Source organism: Heteronotia binoei, chromosome 1 (assembly GCF_032191835.1).
Source record: "Heteronotia binoei isolate CCM8104 ecotype False Entrance Well chromosome 1, APGP_CSIRO_Hbin_v1, whole genome shotgun sequence".
Lineage (NCBI taxonomy): Eukaryota > Metazoa > Chordata > Lepidosauria > Squamata > Gekkonidae > Heteronotia > Heteronotia binoei.
In genome coordinates, this window is record NC_083223.1 from 23,937,435 (window position 1) to 23,959,638 (window position 22,204).

Here is a 22,204-nt window from a genome sequence, read left to right on the forward strand (position 1 = left end):
AAGTGAAGAGTCAGCCATTAATGAGTTAAAGGAGAATGGTGGATTAGTAGGCAATCAACTTCTTTATGAACGTGATCCATGAATTGTATTGGGATCAGAATTTCTCTGAACGTTGTTAGTATCTGTAGCATTCTATGACCCTACATTCTAATATGTATGTATTATCAGCAACCTTTTAGGCAGAATTATAACGCCAGTGAGAAGTCTCATTTGAAACGATAAACCTGAAAGCAATTAAAGCTCTAGTAAAACTGTAGATGCAAATTGTAAGCCATTGCCTTCCAGATCCCAAACATATTTTTAAATATTTTTAAAGGTAATTAGATCAACTGGTTTCATGAAAGGACTGTACTCCGAATCAGAGATGAAATCTGATAATGTTAAGGTACGTCTGGAATGTCATTATTTAATCTTTATTCTAAGAAATGTTCATAATTTTCATATCATGAGACTGCATATATGCAGTATACAAGGGGATGACATTTTCTTCAGTGGAAAAGGAAGGAACCATTTCACTTCACCCTCACTGCAGCCCCCACCCATGAAACTGTTCCACTGTGTGGTACTGTAACCCCAGGAATAATCTTCCTGAGGCAGAAGGGGCTGTAAAAGTGGAGGAATTCAGAAAAACAAGGCTTTTTGTGCTTGGAATGGTAGGCTACTTGCCTCTATGTAGGTTCAAGTGAAATTGCAGTTTACACTAAGCATTTTCCTACGGCAGTCTCTGGGGTGAAAGCACTGAATGTAACTCTGGTTTGGCAGTTCAGAATTTGTGTAACAAATTAACCACAGGAAAAGCTATTGTAATCGTGTAGTTTGGCACATGCGCCAATGTGAATAAGGTCCTGCTCATTCAGCAGAGCCGGAATTCACAAAACTGACAGAAATCAAGTGTAAAGATAAGGATATCTCTCTTTTCAAATTGTGCAGATGCTGGGTCAGGTTAATATCAGATGAAGCAAAATATCTCGGGAAAGAGTGGTGTTGCAAGCATCTCAAAATCCATTAACTCTACAAATGCCAGTTCAAAGGAAAGGCCTGCAGAACAGTGTTGGATGGGCAAGATAGGCTGTGACAGTTACAGAGGTGGAAGAGTGGCTTGGCATCCTGAGATGGGAGGAGTAAGGGAAAGATACATTTCCCAGGGTAGAGAGAGTAGCTTACAGCCTAAAGAGAAGGCACAGTAGCTCTTTGATGTGTTGACACTTCTTGGAGGGTCTATATTCTGGCAGGCTTGACCCCAGGACTTGACACCCAGATTGGCCAGGGCCTTAGGAGTCCATGTGGGGAGGAGTATGGCAGAGGAGCCGTTCCATTGCTGGTTGAGAGAGTGAGAGGAGAGCAGAGAGAAGGAAGCTTGCTGGCTGTTGCATGAGTTGTGATGGGGGATGATAGAGCCTAATGATGCTGGAGGATGCAAGAAAGTGTGGTCCAGGAGAGGGCAGCAGGACCAGATTTTAAGTGACTAGACAGTCACCTTGTTTTCCCCTTTTTATTTTGCTTAGTTGTATCTAGAACTGTTCAAACTGCAGTAAAATTCAACATACTTTTTTTTTTGGCCTTTTATTTGCATTGAGATGGTGGCCACAAGGGAGTTTTCATCTAAAGCTACAGTATTTTTCTGTCCATAAGACGCTCCGGACCATAGGACTCACCTTCCTCCTGGGGGGGCGATCTGCTGCCTCCGATCCCGGCGCTTCCCCCACGCCTGCCTGCCTGGCTCCAGCTCTGCTTCCAGCAAGCGCTGGGATCGCTCCACGCTGCCCCCACCGCAAACCCAGCACTTCGCGAGTGCCGGCTGCAGAGGGGGGAACGTGCTTCCTCCATGCCTGTCTGCCTGGCTCCAGCTCTGACGCTTACAGCAAGCACCAGGATCGCTCCCTCTGCCCTCCGATCCCGGTGCTTGCTTTATGCATCGGAGCTGGAGCCAGGCAGACAGGCACAGAGGAAGCATGCCGCCCCCTCCGCAGCCCGCGCTCGCGAAGCTGGGATCGGAGGCGGAGGCAGCAGATCGCGCCCCCCCCCCCCCCCCCGAGGAAGGTACGTCCTATCATCCCTTCGCTCCATAAGACGCACACACTTTCCCCCCCACTTTTTTTTAGGGGGGGGAGTGCGTCTTATGGTCCGAAAAATACGGTAACTCTTAGTGATCCTGATGGCTTGTGGAGGGCAGTGAGCATGCCCAGTGTCTGTCAAGCCATTCATGGAGAATTGTTTTCCCACTGGAAGTTTTCAAATTATTATTTTTCTGCAAACCTGGAGACCCAGGGGTGGGAGTAGGGATGAACCCAGTATCTTGTCAGTGGTTTCTGTTAGGAGTGATAGTCAGTAAGATAACTGTAAATCTGGAGCATTTTCTTTAATGATGTGCTGTTGCAGGACAAAGAGGCAAAAATTGCCTTCCTTCAGAAAGCCATAGATGTTGTTGTCATGGTGACTGGGGAATCCTTGGCAGTGAAGCCACAACGTGTCGTTGCTGGGCATGAACCTGAACGAACCAATGAACTTCTACAAGCAATTGCCAAGTGCTGTCTCAATAAGGTATGAGACCCCCTTTGGCCCTGGCTTTGTCAGAGCCTTTATTACAACCACAGTGGACTGGAATCCTAGGGAGGTGGGTAAGAGCAAAGAAGCAGGAGACTCAGGGTGAAGTGTCCTTACCAGCTCCTTAATTGGACACTTGTAATGCAGGTGAGCCTTTTAAGGTTGTTCATTGGTACTACTTTAACCTGCCTCATGTCTGAAACTTTCCCTCCTTCGTACTCCTGGAGAAAACTCTGTGCAATTCCAGCTGCTGGGCTGAACTGAGACCAGTTTTGCAATGCCAGCCACCAGGCCAAGCCCAGTTGCATGAAGGGGAATACATAAAGATGTGTTGGGATTACCTACACTCACCCACGCCATATTCCCCTTCCCACATATTTTCTTTTTTTTCTTCATCATGGCAGGTCTATATTGTCATCTTTCTCTCCTTCCTTTTCTCCTTTCTGCCTAGCAATCAACTTACCTTGTATCTGATCTTATTTTCAGATATAGTCAATACTGATTTACTTCATTTATACCACCTTTCTCCACAATGGTCTCCAACGCAGCTTACATCATTTTCCTTTCCTCCTTTTTATCCTTACAGAAATCCTGTGAGATGGGTTAGGCTGAGTGTATGTGGTTGGCCAAAGGTCACTCATTAACCTTTTGTGACAGAGTGGGGATTCAGCATTGTCTCCCAGATCCCACTCTAAAATTCTAACCACTACACTGGCTTTCGTGGGATGCCTGCTTTTGAACCCACAAACAGCCAGGCTTGGTTGAGTATTGGAAGCTGGTTGTAGCAAGTACTGTTGGCCAGCATGGCCCCTATTAGTCCTTTGCTAAAGGCCAAAACAGTCCTGAAAAAGAGCCCTTCTCCTGCCTTTTAATGACAGAAACCAAGGCTTGAAGGCTAACGATAATGTTGCGGCTGCTTAGGAATGGCCAAACAGCCACTGAGAGGGCATTTGTTTTCTAAAGTTAGGGGTCTTGCTGCTGTTACCTTGGGGGAGAATAACCCCCTATACATATATATTTCAGATTTTTCTGCAAACCTGTAGGCTTTTCCCCATGTTGTGAATTAGATATTTAATGGTTTACAGTGGAAACCTAACAATTTGGCACACAAGCCTTTAATAGCATTTATTTTACTAGCAAAATGATCCATTGTATTTCAGCAATGAAACTCTAGAACAAAAATTACAAACCATAAGTGATGTGAACATCTTTGTAAAAGAAACATTACCTCATTAGATCAGCAAAAAATCAAGCAGCACTGATGCTTTCTCCATAATCCACTTGTATTATGTACGCCAGACTTTCTTCTGTCAACTCACATTCAATAGCTCTTAAAGAACCAGTGTAAAAATGTCATTTGACATAAATAATATACTTTCATTGGAACGATAATATTTTGTTAAGCTGTAAAACAAATTCTCTTTATCCTTTCTGCCTCCCTTATCTTTGGGGGTTTTTTTGGGTTTGGTTGCTATACACATTTACACTTCAGACTGTCTCTTGTATGAAAGTACTTTTGGTTTCTCTCTTTGTTTTACAGTTGTATATTAGTGAGTGAAAACTGGTGTTCAAATGGTGATCAGTAGAAGTGAAAAAAGAACAGCATCTGATTAATCAGCAAAATCATATTGTGGGAATATTGGAATGGCAAGAAAATATATTTGACAAACTAGCAGCCCAAATCTTCTACATTTTAACAGAAAAAAAGGACTTTTTCTTTCTGTGATAATTAGGATTACGCAGGCCAGAAAGGAATATGTTGTATGCCAGTTCTTGCTTTTAAAAAATTGTGGAGGTTACTTAAATAGAAATTGTTATTTTCAGCTAACTTTTTACAAGTCAGTTTGACTACATTTTTTCCTCTTCGTAGCTATCCAGTGATGATGCCGTTCAAAAGGTTCTTGCTGGAGAGAAAGCGGATGTCAAAGGAAAGCCCCCGTCTTCTTCTAAATCCCAAAACAAAGAAAGCAAGGAGTCTAAGTCAGAAGAACATAGATCTCATAAAGAGGTGCTGTGAACTGCCTTTATGATAGTGACTATAGGATTTATTTATTTCTTTATTCAAAACATTCTTCGCTGTCTTCCCACCTGATAAGAGTCACCAAGGTAGTGAACATTAAAAACATTAAAACATTTGAACAATCAAAAACAACATTAAAAATAATAAAATAATTCAGTAAAAACAGATAAACAATATCAGAACTAGGGAGAAGGGTCAGTAATCATTATTGTGGGTTATGCCAAATGAAACAAAAATAGTTTTCACCTACTGGTGGAAAACATCAATAGAGGGAGCTGGATGAAGTTCCCTGAGAAGGGAGTTCAAAAGTCTTGGTGCCATGACTGAGAAGGCCCTTTCTCAAGTTGTCACTCATTTAACTGAAGCAGGGCCTTTGAAGATGACTGAAGTGAATGAATAGATTCATATGGGAGAAGGCAATCCTTAAACTTTGATGGTCCCAGATTGTATAAATGCTATTCTTGCATGAAAAGCAAGATAGAAGATTGTAGTGCAATTTTACCTCTTTTTCTTTTTTTTAGGGAGGAGGTCTCACTGAAATAAAAGATAATGGCACAAGTCAAGACCAAAAACCCAAGGAAGAGCTGAAAGAGGCAGAAAGCAAGCGAAAAGAAAAAGACAGTGACAAATCTAAAGATTATGAGAACAAACAGAAAATTCACGATAAAGATGCTTCTAAAGAAGGTGAAAAACATGAAAAGGAAAGAACCAAGAACAGAATATCCAAACAGGGAAGAGAGGCAGAGAAAAGCAGAGACAAAGAAAAAGGAGAAGGGGAGCAAGAAAAAGATTCAGAACACACTAAAGGAAGGGACAAAGAAAGGAGACCTGAGGGGGGAAGAGAGAAAGAAAGACCAAGGGAAAAAGACAAAGAGAGAGGCCGTGACAAGGAGAAAGAACATGAAAAGGACAGAGAAAGGGGAAAGGACAGGGAAAGAGAAAAACGAAGGGAGAGAGGTAAAGACACAGAGCAGGCACGAGAACACGGAAAGGACAAAGGAGAGAAAAAGGTAAAGGATTTTTTTTGAACATTCTAAACTGGTGATTGATGGCAATTGTAATGAACAAATCTGTTTCATCAGTGAATTTCAGAATTTAGCAGCTAGAAGCAGCTGGACAGAGAGTTGTTAGCAGTTTGGTTTGATGATTGTTGCAATCTGAGGTCTCAGTGTACAGTAAAAACTGAAACTTGAGCTGCATATATGCTGCTAGTATAGAATTCTGCTTTGAGAGACACAACATTCTCTGACCTAAATAGATTAAATTATTCACATTTGCCTTTGTTGGATTATTTTGTATAATTTGTTCTGCATCCATAGTGCACTGAATTAATCCACTAAGGCTGTAGCTTGTCTCAGCCGGCATCTGAGATTGTACTAGCCATCATCCATGTGTTTTCCAAACCAAAATAGATTGCCCTTTTTAAAAAACAAACTCAAAACCTCCCCCTGTTGCATTCTTTGAGTCAAAATGACTGTCTTGGTTCAGATAACTACTCACGGTCCAGTGGATTATAAAACAGCATTTCATTGAGCAAGAAAAATGGGGAGCAATCCTCTGTCTGGATGCCTTGTGTTCTGTGGCTTAGAGCTCTGTGTCATTGGATGGAAGATGGTTGGGACAAAACTCTGGGAGCAAAGGTGCAAAGAATCCCAACGAAGATGTAGCCTGCACCAGGTACAAGCTCAGTATAAACTGCATTACATAGCACTGGCTTGTGATTGGAGAGCGGGTTTTTTCCTCATAGGGATTCATTAAATGTTTAATAAAACGTTAAGTTCAGCATTCCAGTATAAAACAGTAGCTTTCTTCTCTGTAGTCCGTGGGATCTGAGGACAATGTAATGAGAAAAACTGAAGAAAGATCAACAAAAGATAAGGCTGAGCCAGATAAAGAAGTAAGTAACAGAAGATATTGTGGATACTGGAACTGGAATTGGTTGTTTTTAGACTCCCCAAAGAAGTGACAGCATGTGTGTGAAGATTTGTGCCATCCCAATGTCTTCAGTGGACTTCAGAGTGGTCTAACTCTGGTTAGGATGGTGCCATGAAAGAATGATTTGTGGTTAGAATTGCACAAGACTTCATTGTCAAAACCTGGAGGAGGGAGAGGAAATAATGTAAGGAGTTAAGGAAATAATCTTTGTATCCGTGAGAGATAGTGTGGTGGTGAAGGCAATGTTATGGCATTGTCTTACAGGTTTAATGCATAAAAATAGCATGCTGCTTTTAGTGAATCATGTACATGTTGACTGTTCTATCTGACAGTGTTATTGGAATTGGAAACTTGGCTTGGAGTTCATCTAGTTCAACCCCTTACTTGATGCAGGAATACACAAATTCAGCATCCCCAAGAATTGGCTGTCCCAATGTCTGAAAAATAGGCCACCCCTTTCCAAGTCACCCTGTTGCACTTTTGAACTGCTCTTGACATTGGGAGGTTTCTCCTAAAATCCTAGTCAAAATCTCCTTCCTCCAGTCAGTCCTAGTCCTGCCCACTGGGGCAAGAAAGAGGACCTAAGAACATAAGTGTCCAGAACAAGTCTGCTCAGTCTTCTTCATGACAGTCCTCCAGATGTTTGAAGGTGACACTTAGCACTCTCTCCTCTTCCTCATGGGGCTTGGTTTCTAGGCTCCTCACCCTCCCTTTGGAACTTTGTAATTTGTCAACATCCTTCTGTAAATAAGGTGCCCAGGACTTGACATGATACTCCTGAGGAGGCCTCATTGATGCAGAACAGTGGTAGAGCCTCTGCTTGACATGGAGAAGGTCCCAGGTTCAGTCCCCAGTGTCTCCCGTTGAAGAGCTGAGGTAGTAGGTGATGTGAAAGACCTCTACTGGAGAGCCACTGCCAATCTGAGTAGACAGAATTGACTGTGATGGGCCAAGGGCCTGATTCAGTATAAGGCAGCTGCATGTCCAGCTATTTTGTGATCTGTGCACTGTGCTTCTGTTAATGCAAGCCAAGATAGCATTTGCTTTTGTAACAGCTACATCACACTGGGAGCTCGTATTAAGCTCATGATCAACTCAGACAATTAGATCCTTTTTACATGTACTGCTGCCACTCCTGGTCTTCCCTCTCCTATTCTTGAGAGGCTGTTACATCATTGTGGGGCTGCCAGATAGTAGCCAACCTCTCTTAATCACTACACTGCTCTTGACCACTATACCACTGGCTCTCTGCTTTACTATTTTAATGAAAAGGGAGAGAAGGTTGGTCTGGCATTATTTGTTCTTCATGACCCCATTCTGGTTCCTGGCTTCAGCGGCAGATCTGTAGGAAGCAGCTAAAGACAGTTTTATTTAAGACTTCATTTGGTTACATATACTAACAGTCTTGAGTTGTGATTTTAAATGTCAGTCATGATGTTTTTAATTTATTTTATTTTATGTGCATTTTATCTATGTTTGAAGTAGCATTGAGCTCCTTAAGGAAGCTTATAAAATACATCAACAGTGCATTATTTTAGGGATACTGGCAAACCAGTACTTCAGTAAGCTGCGCTAGAATGATACCAGATATGGATGGCAAATTGACTGCTTTGTAGTTTCCCAGGTCCACCTGGGAAAGAGCAGGTCAACATTTGCCCAGTCTTCTGACAGCTCACCTATTCTCCCAGAATTCTCAGTGGTTAGAAGGAGAGGCTCCAAAACGTCATCCACAAGTTTCCTTAGTACCCTGGCATGTAATCCCTCTGGCCCTGGAGACTTAGTTTAAAAACAACTAGCTGTTTTGAATATCTCCTTACCTCATCTTGACTGGAAATCACTAGTCATATCATTTTGTTTTGCTTTTCCCAGGTTGGACAATTCCCTTTTTAAGGAAGTTCCCCTTATAAGAAAGTTCTTCTCGTCTCATTTCCCCTCTCCCCACTCAATTTTCTTTCCCCTCCAAGGTTTATTGGTTTTTTGAATGTAAATTGTAGCACCACTGGAACAGCATCAAAAGTATGGCGTCAGTTTGTTTAGTGTACAGTTGAGGAAGGAGGTGCAAATGGGGTTCTAAATAAATGTTCATCCCAGTATTGTGGCTAGTGTGACCAGAGGCAAAGGAGAACAGGACTTCTGTACCTCTGTATCTTTGGTAGTAATGTAGACAATGGAACTGCAGCAAGTACAACTTTTCTTGTATCTGCGTAACAAGTTTGAACATGCTGTAACTCCCTGTTCTTCCCAATTGTTACGTATACAAGAGTCTTTCTTCCTTTGTCTCTCGTCATCTGAACTGTATGTCTGCTCTGATTTTGTGCTTCTCTTCTTTCTTTCCTCCCTGGAAAAGCGGTACATTTGTGTCCACTCTGATCTTTCTCATCCAGTTCAGAGTAAGGATGCAAGCCTCCAGGTGGGACCTGGGATCCCCCAAAATTACAGTCTGTCTCCAGACAACCAAGATCAATTTCCCTGGAGAAAATGGATGCTTTGGAGGATGGACTCTACGGCATTGTACCCTCACTGAGGTCCCTGTCCTTCCCAGGCTCCATCCCCAAATCTCCAGGAGTTTCCCAACCTGGATTGGGTAACCTTACCCCCTACATACCCCACCATCTCTGTGGGTGGCCAGGTCAACCCTAATCAGAATCACAAGTTGGTGGAAAGGAATTGCTCTTCCCCTTCCTCTCATAATGGAAAGGAGTCATTTCATGTGTGTCTCAACTGTGGTTCTAACACAACTCTAGCAGCAGTGCATCACACACACATCTTGCTTGTGCAGTGTATATGTTTTTTAAAACTCTGTCCATCAATGACTGTTACTTGCTCGTTGTGCATTGCAGCAAGAAAAAAATTAAGGTTTTTCCACTATCACATTTTTTTCTGTGCAAAGGATGAAAGCCCAGTGAGATTGTCAAAGCAACATTCAACGAAGGGATCTCGACATCGAGCCAAAACCGGCAGTGAAGGTAACTAAAAGATTTTCCCCCTGTTTGTTACTCCCTGAGGATTTATAAGCATAATTAAAAAAAAAATGACTTGAAATAGTATGGAGGAGTCATCTGACTATAAATTCTTTCATGTCAGGACGAAAGGAAGCTAGTAAAAGTTTGTCTAGTGGTGCATTTGAAAGAACATCTAGCATATTAAAAGAGGAAGTTGAACCAGTTATTGGAGTACAAGAGCCAGGTAAGAATTAGCAAGGCACACTCTTCCTTGGTCTTTCAGTGCTAAATAGACATCCCATTTATAATAAGCAATATAACAGCTATTTATTTTTTAAAAATTATACCCAGCCTTTCCAATTTCAGTTTAATGTGGTTTACAAGAAATGCTGAAAGTATGATAACATCTTATTTTAAAATAAAACTACTTTCCCACTGCTTTGTTGCCACTTTATTTTTACTCTTTTTTTGTTTTTGCCATAAAGTCACAGTTGATTTATGGCGACCCCATAGGATTTTCAAGGCAAGAGATGTTCAGAGTTAACTTGCCATTGATTACCTCTGCATAGCAACCGAGGACTTCCTTGGAGGTCTCCCATCCAAGTACTAACCAGGGCCGACCCTGCTTAGCTTCTGAGATCTCATGAGATCAGGCTAGCCTGAGCTATCCAGGTCAGGAAAGTTCTACTTGATGTACCTTTCAATATCAAAGTAGTCGAAGGGTCCTCTGCTTATTTTAGAATCAAGAACATTGCAGTGCAATCCTAAGTAGACTTACACTTTTCAGAGCCCACTGAAGTCAGCGCTTCAGAGTGCACTGTTAGAATGGTATAGGTTAATAGTTGTGCTACTAGCTAAAAGAACCATTTTTTTACTCTCATCAGAATTATGAACTCATTCGGACAAGTTACCCTCTCTTAGCCTTAGGCCCCCATCTGTGAGTTGAGAATGATTCCACTTGCCACAGGATAGTCATAGAGCCCTCTATAATATGCTAGACAGCAATGGTAATCTTTACGGGCATGGGATTCATTAGCCCTGTCAGGGCCAAATCATCATCTGATTGCCAGTATCCAGGTGGTGGCTGGAGATTTCCCGCTGTACAACTGATCTCCAGGTGATAGAGATCAGTTCACCTGGAGAAAATGGCCACTTTACTCTCCCCATTGAAATCCCTCCCATCCCCAGACCCTGCCCTCCTCAGGCTCCACCGCCAAAATCTCCAGATATTTCCCAACCCTGAGCTGACAACCCTAAGATCATCAGGATTCCCAAAATGCAGGAGTTCTTTCCTCCTCTCTGTTGTTGGGGAGCCGTGGTAGCCATGGCTCCTGGTGGGAAGTTTCTAGCTCCATTCCTGAATCTATGCTCCCATCTCTGAAAATGGGGGGGGGGGGGGCATTTAGAGATGGCAGGCAGGAGTGTAAGCAAAGTTACATCCTTCCAAGTCAATGGGTTTAGAGAGGTGCAACTCTGTTTAGGGTGGGTGCTGTAAGCCTACCACCAGATATTTTCATTGTGATTTTTAGATGCCCTGAATCTTTGAGAAGTATATTTGGGAATGTCTTTTCTTCAAGGGGTGGAGAGTGCGTGTGTGACATGTAATCTGTCCTAAACAGTGAATTCATCAGGACAGCATTCTGTACTTCAGTGTCAATATTGTTGACTCCGACTCTCAACCTTTCCCATCACCTAATAGCTGATTCTTTTAACCAGAGATGATAGGGATTGAATCTGGGACTGTAGGCACGTAAAAAACGATGCTGTGCCTCTGAGCCATGGCCCTGCCCCAAAGAATAGTCTTCCATTCACTTCTGCTGATCCTTTAAAAGTGTCTGGCTTCCCCTTCCCCGTTTTGTTCCTGCTTCCTGGCTTCCACACTAAGGCACAAGACCTAGCCTGCTACTGCTGCTAGTGCCTTTCTACTATTCAAGCTGTTTAAATTAGGAATAGCAGAAGCCAGTAGCATTGTACTTGATTTGTGGATGAAAAGTTAGCAACTGATTTCCCTGGGGAAGCAGACCAGGAATTGCAGAAAAATGAAATGATAGTTTTTATTCATGCTTTGTCTCCACTTTTTATTGGCCTTTTTTTCTTTTCTGCTGACAATTATCAGTTCAGAAGTGTACAGTTTTATGTTAAAATCTCACCCCCTCCCCCATCTTAATGCCTTCCTGGGGGTAACCCTGTGCGCCCCTCCCCATGTTGCATGCAATGTGGATGATTCCTTGCATCTTCCCACCCTTGTCCCCACTGCACCTACCTAGTGGAACAATCCTGCCCCCCACCCCCAATAAAAGCATGTTTGTACCCCTTCAGCAGCTCTGTGGCACTATTGATATTGCTGTCCTTGCCTAGCATACAGACACCAGGATAGCGAATCCATTTATAAATGTCTTCTAGATCTGAGGAGTAATCAGTATGCGTTTATATTACAGGTGAATCAGTCGGCGATGCAGGTAAAATTAATACTTAATTTTAATGTGAACAACAGACCTGCATGTCTTTGCTGTAATGTGGAAATTGGAAATAGTTTATTTTGTATTCAACTTGGCAGTTGAATATAAATCTAATGGCAGTATCTCTTCATGTTGAAATTTGATAAAGGCTGTAAGATTGGTAAAGGGGAGAGATATTACAGATTGCCCTGGGTTTCATACCAAATTCAAACAAGTACAGTTTTTAGAACAGTATGGTGGGGAGGGTCGTTGGGGAAAGGGAAGGAAGGTCATCTCTTTCAGTAGGCTTAGAAGAAAAATGCTCCATGAAGCTTTCAGAACAATGTGTAACACAGTTGTTTCGTTTAATAGAAGGAGACGCTCTGAACACCACTGTTGCTCCTGAGAAAATAGTGCTTGCAGAGAACGGTGAAATAGCAAATGAACCTCCTCCTCCAGTCAACCTAAGGTATGTTGGTGTCTCCCGCCTTCCTTCCTTTCCTTTAAATGCATATTAATTACGTTAAGCTGGCTGTTGGGTGTATGATCAAGCTTATGTTAAGCCCCTCAGTTTGAGTTCCATTAAGCTCTTTTACAGAAGAGATTTAAAAATGTGCTTAATTCTTCTTTTTGAAATCAATGTGATGTAAAAGCGCTTAACACTGGTCGGCTCATATGCATGAAAACCGATTTAGGATTTATTTGATAGTAAGAGATGGGTGTATAGGTTGGGAAGGAGTGCTTATCTCTGGCTCCCGGTTTCCAAGTTAGGCCAGATGTGAAGTGGGTGATGCAATGGTAACAGAGAAATTACAGAGTAAAGCAGTGGTAACAGAGGAGCAGCTTTGCTGCCGCCACCACCACCTGACAGGTCTTCAAATGGAATCTGCTGTTGAAGTTGACGTGCCTTGATTTGAGAGATTTGTCGTCCCGTCACTAGGATTCTGGAACAAGCTCTTCTGTGATAACGCAGCCAAGTTTAATGTGGGTTTGGTCTGGCAACCCACAGCAACACACCATAGAGCAAAATAAAGCTTGACTGAATAAACTGAAGAAAGGGATTGTATTGTTCCAGTGGCGGTTTATTGTGGGTCTATCGGGAGAGGAGGATCAGGAAAAGAGCACTCCTGCTCTGAACCTGCAGAAGCCAGCAAGCAAGAAGACGAGCTGCAGGCTTGTCAGAGGGGACTGCCACCAGCCCCTTCCAATGGCTGACTCTAGACTCTGACTGGACCTAGCTCTCAACACAGTTCCAAATACACAGAAAATAACTAACTCTTTAGATACACTTGCAAAGTCTTAGCAGCGTAGATCCAGGTGGGCAGCCATATTGGTCTGAAGCAATAGAACAAGGTAGGAGTCCAGTAGCACCTTTAAGACCAACAAAGTTTTATTCAAAGGTTAAGGTGTGCAAGCACCAGCCGTTTCCGACTCTGGGGTGACGTTGCTTTCACAACGTTTTCACGGGAGACTTTTTACAGGGTGGTTTGCCATTGCCTTCCCCAGTCATCTACGCTTTCCCCCCAGCAAGCTGGGTACTCATTTTACCGACCTCGGAAGGATGGAAGTCAACCTGGAGCCGGCTAAATTCAAATTTAGTAGTATAATTTTGGCAAGGTCAATTCACAGCAAGCAGCACACCTCCATGGAGATGTAGCATAAGGCAAAGCAGGTAACATGACCTTGATGATCTGACACCTGTTGCTAACAGGCTACACCAGAACAAAAAAAAAATGTTGAGTGGAACTTCCCTCAGCAGATGGCTTCTGTGTGGTAGGCAGTGGTCCCTGGTTCTTCCTTGAGGGGAGGGAGAAGACTCTAGGGAACAGCCCTGTCTGTTGATTCCTATAGCTTTGTGTTCCAAGAGCTTACCATAGCCTCAAAAGAGCTACTGTTTTGGGATCCTAAAAGCACCTGTGCTGTAAGAAGATACTGGTTGGATCATGGCATAACTTAACTTCTAGCCCCCTAGACAGACCATCCACCCAAGGCTCTGTGCAAAATATTTGGTATGTCTCTCCCCCCCCCCCCCCCCATGAGTTAGACCCTGCATAGCCTGAGTTAGACTCCTAGAGACCATGAAATCCTGAGCCAGTGCAGACAAGGAGCTTTCAGCAAGTCCCCTAGAAAAATCTGTCCAGAATCTCCTGTCCATCAGTCTTGGGAAGGGGGCAGGGAACCATGAGGAGAACAGCATGAGAATATGCATGCATGGTTGGCTTTTTGCATAATTGCAGCTGTTCAGCCATACAAATGGCTTGTGATAATTGCAGCTTGGGGGCAGCTTGCAGCCTGAACTGTTGGGTAATCAGCCATCTCTTGATAGAAACCTTCTGTAGCATGCTGCTCAGATTGCAGCATTTTAATTGCCAAGTTTATAGATTGCAGAGTAAATGTCAGCTGCTGAACTGATAAGCAGTCACGGTCTCTGATACAAAAGGTCACTTTTTGATACCGTTGTGCCTTTGATACTGTTATGGCAAAACCCCCGCAGTTCTCAGTTGCTTCAAAATGTCACAGGTTGAATGCCATCTTGTTTGCAGACTTGAGTTTCTTCAGTTTTAATTTCTTTCTTAGCTCCATGTTTACTTTTGCCATAAGCAGAAAGCCAACAAAGGTTTCTCTCCCCACATGCGATGCTCCCCCTTGTCTGGGTGGAGGCTTTTCAGTGCTCACCCTTGCTTCACATAGGAAGTCCCACTCACCTTGTTGATTCATGGGGGCCTCAACGCTAATCTGTCAGGTTGCTGCCTTCTGCTCTGCCTGAGGCCCTTAAGGCCAGCTTAGCCGCCGCAGATGCATTGTTTTGTACAGAAAATGAAAGGTCAGAGTGTAGAAAGAAAATGTTTCTGTTCAGGCCCACAACACCCGAGGCTGGCTCAGCACTGCATCTACACAGCAGAGATGGTCTCCCCCATCCTTCCTCCCGGAATGGAATAATCCCCTCAATGTCATTATGAATTGCTGTGTTCTTCTTCTTCAGCTTTTCTGTGATATTCTGTCTCATGGGATTGAAGATGTACTTTATCAGGCGGAGATGTCCCCATTTTCCTGCTATCATTTTGTGTTTTTTTTAATACTCTCTGTAATGTCCACTTGCAATTTTTGAAATCTGTTAACAGGTTTATGCCCTCAAGAGAAATAAGTTCTCCACTCTAGTCCCTGCCTAATGCTTCCCAGACCCAACCTAAAGAGGGCTAGATACAGAAGTCTAGAGGAGGCGAACTGCAAATTCTGGTTTTGATTTATGTGATTGTGTTGCTTCGTTCTGGTGCTGGTGGAACCAACAATTGTAATGTATCAGATGTTGTTGGTAGGACCCTTACTCTAAACCCATATCCTGGTCCTGGCGTTTGCATGTCTGTTACAGTGTATGTTATACAGAGACATTCATGCCTGGTTGTAGTTCATGAAAAAATAAAGGTTGTTGTGGTCTTTGGTTTGAGCTGCTTTTTGTCTGTTAAAGCGTAGGTTAAACAGAGATGTTCAGGAAAAAAAAAAGATTTTTCTGGTCTTTGGTTTGAGCTGCTTTTTGTTAATAACAGAAAGCATTTTTGTTTGTTTTTAGAAGATTGCCACGACCCAGCAGTGCAAGGCCAGCTCCACCCCGGATAAAACGTCAAGAAAGTGCAGAAATTCTACCGCCAGAAAGGTATGGACAGAATAAGAAATATTCCTAATACTGGTAGCATTTATTCCCTGATTGATGGCAAGCATAGCCCAGTTCACATTGTTCAAAACGTCATAATTTAGTAAAAGGACTATCCTCTAAATCGTCTTCTATTCCATGCGGTATTTTGCAAATGCTTGCAAGTAACAGATGAAATCAGCAAGGTATGTAAGTTCAGTTTACTTGGTAATAGAGTAAGAATTTGATCTTAAAGGTAACCGACATCATAGCTTTTACGAATAATTAAGGTGATGCAAAATGTGACAAGATTAAAATCCTAGAATTCTACTTGACTTCCAAGAAAAGCTGCACAAATCCTATCTCTGTGAGAGTACTCCAGAGGATTTATGGAGAAAGGACTTTTGACCTGACTGCTATGAAAACAGAGTTTGTTCAGTTTTCTGAGAATAGAGGCCAAGGGTTGTCAGACTCAGACTGGTGTTGGAAACTTACAAGAGCCAGTTTGACACATGGGCTCTAGGTATGTGTGATTGTTGTGCCGCTTGGATATTGTGATACTTTCCTCCTTCCTGGAACCTTTTGAAAGGGAAAAGGCTCTGGGTTTTACAAGTCTTGGCAACAACTAAGTTAATAACTCTTCAAAACAATACTTCAGAAGTGAAAGGCCATGGTTACTGAACATTGATATGGGGACTGAAACAGTGTTAGACCATGCAGTTAAAGAAAGGGTTGCCTTTAAGAGACAAGAAACAAATGCAAAATACCACAAGATTAAAATCCTAGAATTCTACCTCAGACTTCCAAGGTTTTTCTGTTGTATGATTTTTAATAGCTTTTTGTTAAATGGTTTTTAAAAAAAAAATTTAAAAAAGAAACTGTGGACCTATAGGGCCCAATTTGTCATCAAATTGCCCAGCCTGTGGGGGATTCCTATGGGATTTCAATAAAGAGTCTTCTAGCTTTCCCACCAAGTCTCCCTAGGGGCACTTTGAAGTCTCCTAGTACTGATATTTTAGAAGACCGTTTTTCACCTCCTTGACGGTTGGGGTCAGCCTGGATTTTGTAACTCAGATAGGGCAAGTGGTTGTGATGGGTAAAACAAATTGGCAAGCCCCCTAAGGCATCAAATGATGAAGGGCCATTCCTGCAGTGCATTGTGTTGTGTGGCAGGGCAGCTGGGGAAGGAATGGTCCTGGCACCAAATCGTATCAAGCAGCCCTCTTTGTGTGGCATATTGGAGGAGGGAGATGAGGCTTGGCACCTCTCAGCATGGTTCATGTGCAGGCAAGGATTAAAAAGCCACAGCAGTGCGAAAAGAATCACCAAAGACTGTAAAGATAACTCTAATACATAATTGTACTTCTCTAATAATAGAATATATTTGAACAACAATGTGTGTGGCTAAGGAGCCTGCCTTATATTTAACATCTGATAGGACATATATATAGAGGGAGGGACAGCGGAATTGTGTTTTACCAGCTTCTTTTGAATCTCTTGCTCAGTTTGGTGCTGTGCTAAGAGTATGCTTGTAAACATTTTCTTCATAATAAATGTCTTATAACTTTTGATCTGGATAGTGGTTCTTTGTGCCACATAGACCTCCACCATCTTGGACATGCTATTTTAAAATCAGCACCAGGAGGAAGGGGAGGGCAGTCAGTGGGCAAGCAGCTACTTCCCTAGTGGTGCACAAGGCAGCAAGCTGTCCCTGCGTTAATCAGACTGGGTAGCAGGAGACACAGAGGCAAGACTCTGAACTTGGAAGGGGAGCTAGGAGTCCTGACCCTCCCAGTGGGCAATTCCTTTGAAAGTCAGGTGGTGGCAGTGGTTGACGAGAGAGAGAGAGAGAGAGAGAGAGAGAGAGAGAGAGAGAGAAAAGCCCCTCCAGATGTTGGAAAACCAAGAAGGGCATGGTGGACCAAGGCCTGCAGGCCAGAGAAGGACTGTTCCACCATGGTGGGGGGGGGAGGGTTGGAAAATTTGGAGGAGTTTGAATTTGATCTCAATTTTTTAATTGGCAACAGCACTCTGCTTCTCCCTTAGGTGATGGTCAGTCTTAACCCTCTTTCTGTCTTGGCTTTTCCTCTCCTCAGGAATGGCAGTGCCAGAATAGTCTCAAATGTCATTATAGATAAAAAGGAGGAAGAAGAGGAGGAAGATGACCAGTTTGTGGTGGAAGCAGCATCAGAGGTGGCTGAAATGACAGAAATGGCAACGGTTGGTTGTTAAACGTTCTTGTTCAAGTGAGAACTGAAAGTTAATTTAGTAGGATCCATTGTTTTGTTTCCTCTCCTTCCGGAGAGGGTCCTAGTACATTGCTTCATACTCCATTATTGGAGACAGCCATCCGGAGATGGAAATACCTAACATTTTTTGCTTTCAGGTTCGTAGCTCACCTCTTTCAGTCATGCCAGAAAATACAGACTAGCATTTCTGAAAATGTTTGCTGCTGGGTTGTTCACCTATACCATATACTATATTTTGGAAGAGTCAGCTCCGTTAGGTAAAGCATGTTAATTAAAAGAATTCTTCCATGATGTGGCCTAAAAATCGTGTGCATTGTAGCTTGTCCCATTAGTCTGAAACAACACAAAGAAACAACTGGGAGAGCAATGTGAACTGGTCTAATATCAGGAAAACTTATAGATATGAAATGGCCAAGTTACAAAACAATTTAAAGAAATTACTGCGCTCACAGCTACAGAAAATTGGTGACTGACTTTCTGAATGAAACATACCTGAAATGTCTCTCCTACTTATGATTTGCAGCATTTACCTTCTGCCTTTCTGCATAGTCTGGCCACATCCTGACTATGACCTAAGACAGTAGATTAAAACATTAGGTAGAGGGATAACTGAGGGAACGCCAGACAAAACAAAAAAGTCTTTACCCGCAGTCGGAAGACAATGATAGAGGGGGTTCCATAATTTCAGCTCCACAACTGCAAAGGGCCTCTCTTGGGTTGTCATCCATCTCGGAAGTGACCCTAGCAGTTGGATAGGTTGAAGTAATCCTCATGGTATTTTATCCAGTTAAAGTCTCTCAAAAACTTCAGAAATATCCCAGGGTTCTTTTCCAGACTGATTTGATGAAAATCTGTTACATCTTAATGGAGCTGAGAGATTTCAAACTTCCCACCATAATGTGTGCACGTGAAGTGCTGTCAAGTTACATCCAACTTACAGTGACCTCAGAGGGTATTCAAGGCAAGAGATGTTCAGAGGTGTTTTGTCATCGCCTGCCTCTGTGTTGCCACCCTGGAGTTCCTTGGTGGTCTCCCATCAAAATACTAACTAGGGCTGACCCTTCTTAACTTCTGAGATCTGCTGGTGGTTCCCTGTCCTTGACCAGGGGCGGGGCCTTCTTGATCCTGGCCCCAGCATTGTGGAACTCTCTGCCAAATACCATCAGGGCTGTGCGAGATCTGTTGCAATCCCGCAGGGCCTGCAAGGTGGAGATGTTCCACCAGCCTTTGGTTGAGGACAGTGACAGATACCATCTTGGCTGGCACCCTCTTCTGCTCTCCACATTCGTCTTGCCCCTCTTTCACCCCTGCCCACAAAGTGGCTGGCACTCTGCTGCTGTAACAGCTGGATCTTGCCATCTGATTTTGGGTTGTAGTACAAATGTTATTTTAATGGCCTTTTTATGTTTGATGTTTTTATTCTTATTGTACATCGCCCAGAGCTCTGCTGTAGCAGGAATGGGGCAATTCATAAATCTAATAAAATAGTCAGGTTTGGGGTGGTGGAAAGTGCCATCAGGTTGCTGATGACTTATGGTGACCTTAGGTTGAGTTTTCAAGGCACAAGATATTCAGAAGTGGTTTGCCATTCCCTGCCTCTACCTCACAACCCTGATATTCCTTGGTGGTCTCCCTTCCAAATACTAAACAGGGCTGACCCTGCTTAGCTTCCAAGATCTGGTGAGATCAGGCTAGCCTGGACTATCCAGGGCAGGGCAGTCAGGCTTCTAAAAAGGTAGAGGTAGTCCCTTGTGCAAGCACCAAACGTTTCCGACTCTGGGGTGATGTTGCAGCACAATGTTTTCACGGCAGACTTTTTACGGGGTGGGTTGCCATTGCCTTCCCCAGTCATCTACACTTTCTCTACAGCAAGCTGGGGACTCATTTTACCGACCTTGGAAGGATGGAAGGCTGAGTCAACTTTGAACTGGCTACCGGAACCCAGCTTCTGCTGGAATTGAACTCAGGTCGTGAGCAGAGCTTTGGACTGCAGTACTGCAGCTTACCACGGTTCTATTGGGCTGCTAGTCACCTTTTACAGAGTCAGGCTTCTAATCACTCTTTATGGAAAACTCACTGCTGACTCCAGTTTATTATTGAGAATTTACTACCTTAGGAATATGCAAGCTGTTTAATCATAGTAATTTAAAGCTTCTTTGTATCTTTTTTGCTGGTAACACAGGAAGCAGCAGTAGATTTGGAAGGGAATGAGAAACATGGTAAGTGAGTTGTTTGGTTAGGATTATTTTTTGCCATTCATCAATATATGAATCTAATTCCAGAAGAAAATATTTGCAACAATCTCATCTTTTTTTTCCCTTCCTCCACCTCTACCTTTTCCTGCACGATGCCCTCAACCTGATCACTGCTTGCATTCTAGCTCTATTCCATCCTCTGCCTCTTTCATAGCATTCTGTTGAATACAGATACTCCTTTTCCTTCTGTGCCCTTTCCTACTGTTCACATTTGTTTCTTTTCCTGCCTGCTTAACATTCTTACTCTTAATGAAAAGTTGGCACACTCTGTAGGTGAAATAATGGAAAGGGCTTTGGTTACAATTATGTTGAATAGTGTTGATACCCAGAAAGGAGCATTGTCTAAAACAGGGGACCCCAACTTTTTGAGCCTGTGGGCATATTTAGAAGTTAGCCGCTGTGATGGGTGCAAGCACAAAATGACTCCTGGACGAGGAGGAGCCAATCACAAAATGGCTGCTGCCACTTTCCATCTATCACACGGTAAAGATCCTTGGGCTGTGATGGCAGCTATTGCCAGTGCAATGTTTTTAAAAATTTGCACAGCCAACCAGAAGCCTATGCAAAAGCTCCATCTGGCCCCACCCACTTTCTAAAAAAGCTTGGTTGGCACAAGGAAAAGTGTTTGTGGGCAGCATGGAGCCCACAGTCACCATGTTGGGAACTTCTGGTCTAAGATCTCATTTTTTTTGAGAGAGAATGATGATTATTTCGGGAGCACATTTAAATGCAGGAAGTGCACACAGATCACTCTAACTTGAAACACATTTTTGTAAACTGGTCAGCATCTTCTTGTGCTTATTTGAAATAAAGTAAACTTTTGATTCCTCACTGATGGAATAAAATTTATAAAGTTTTGGATGATAGATGTTGGAAGTGTCCTCATCAAAAAGCAGATTTAGGACATATTTGATGGGAGTTGTCCTTTTTATTGCTGTTGAACTGATGGCAGGCCTAAATATGTTTCCTGTTGTTACATCACCAGTTGCCTGGTGGTGGGAGAAAGTAGCAGTGCCAGTCAATCTGGTATTTATGGGCAGCTGCTTAAAAATTGGTAGCAAAATAGTGGCATTGTCCAGAAATCACTTCAGTTGTCTTTTGGACTTCTTAAAACATAGGAATTCACAGACGTTACCAGTGTATAATAAACCAATGCTGGAGCGTGGCTGACATGAGTCATGCCATGAATAGAGCCTACAGTCCAACTTCTCCTTCCTGCCGCCCTTTAATATTCTTTAGTGACCACAATAGTGTCATACAGACTTCAGAAAGGGTCATTCCGTGGGCTTCAGGAAGGGTATTTTGCTACAGTTTGGCATTCAGAATTCTGGAAACTGTTTCACCAACAAGAATTGTTTCAGTATGTTAGTTTAAGAACTTTAATCTCTTTTTTCAACTTAAACTAATGTTGGTCTTCAACAGGCGGGCTTGTCAAAAGAATATTGGAAACAAAGAAAGACTATGAACAGTCACAGGTCCTAAAATCTCCTGAGAAGGTAATACTCTGAACTCAAGAGGATTGTCATTTCAGTTTTTCTATGCATTTCAGTTATCTCATTGTTGCACAGTTATACGGAATAGCAAAACTGAACATACTTGATGACAATTTTGTCCACTGTTTTCAGAACCCTTTTATCAAGTCAAGTTTTTCAAGTCAAGTTAGCCTTTATTGGCATAAAATATATACGGTAGATATATATATCAGAGCAAATTGGTTATAAAAAAAAGATAAAATGGAATGATTGCATACATATACATCAGGAAAAGCATAAACATAAACTATTTATATGAGATCCTCTGGCGTGCCTTTAAAACAGAATAAAGAAACTTAGCCACTTTCTCAGTGACACTAGATGAAGTATAATACTTGTGACGAAGATCTGTATACAAATTACAATAAAGAAGAATATGAGTAACTGACTCCACACATTTTTGCTTACAGAGACAGTATCTGATTGAGTAGGTTGTCTTGTTAAATCTGCCATAAAGAATGGCAGAGGGCATGACGTTACATCTGGCAAGGGAAAAAGCTCTACACTGCTGTGGCACCTGCAAGACGGATAGATATGAGGCCATTTCCCCAGTATTAAGAGAGATCTCAAAACTCAGTGGGGAACAAGTTTTCTTAGCCAGACCGTATAGCTCTTGGCGCTCAATATCTAGCAACCTGTTTTTAATTTGTTGGACTGTGGA

The 22,204-nt window shown here is 42.7% G+C and overlaps 1 protein-coding gene across 1 annotated transcript in view; it reads left to right on the forward strand.

Moving 5' to 3' along the window:
* TRAF3IP1 (TRAF3 interacting protein 1) overlaps positions 1-22,204 on the forward strand; it is a 30,192-nt gene that overhangs the window by 2,960 nt on the left and 5,028 nt on the right. Inside the window, exons 2-14 of the mRNA XM_060232579.1 lie at positions 317-385; positions 2,380-2,541; positions 4,415-4,552; positions 5,086-5,574; positions 6,384-6,461; positions 9,390-9,465; positions 9,584-9,685; positions 11,880-11,900; positions 12,252-12,348; positions 15,448-15,531; positions 17,604-17,727; positions 19,939-19,975; positions 21,434-21,507. Of these exons, the coding sequence (XP_060088562.1) occupies positions 317-385; positions 2,380-2,541; positions 4,415-4,552; positions 5,086-5,574; positions 6,384-6,461; positions 9,390-9,465; positions 9,584-9,685; positions 11,880-11,900; positions 12,252-12,348; positions 15,448-15,531; positions 17,604-17,727; positions 19,939-19,975; positions 21,434-21,507 (1,551 nt within the window). The remainder of the gene's footprint in view (positions 1-316; positions 386-2,379; positions 2,542-4,414; positions 4,553-5,085; positions 5,575-6,383; positions 6,462-9,389; positions 9,466-9,583; positions 9,686-11,879; positions 11,901-12,251; positions 12,349-15,447; positions 15,532-17,603; positions 17,728-19,938; positions 19,976-21,433; positions 21,508-22,204) is intronic.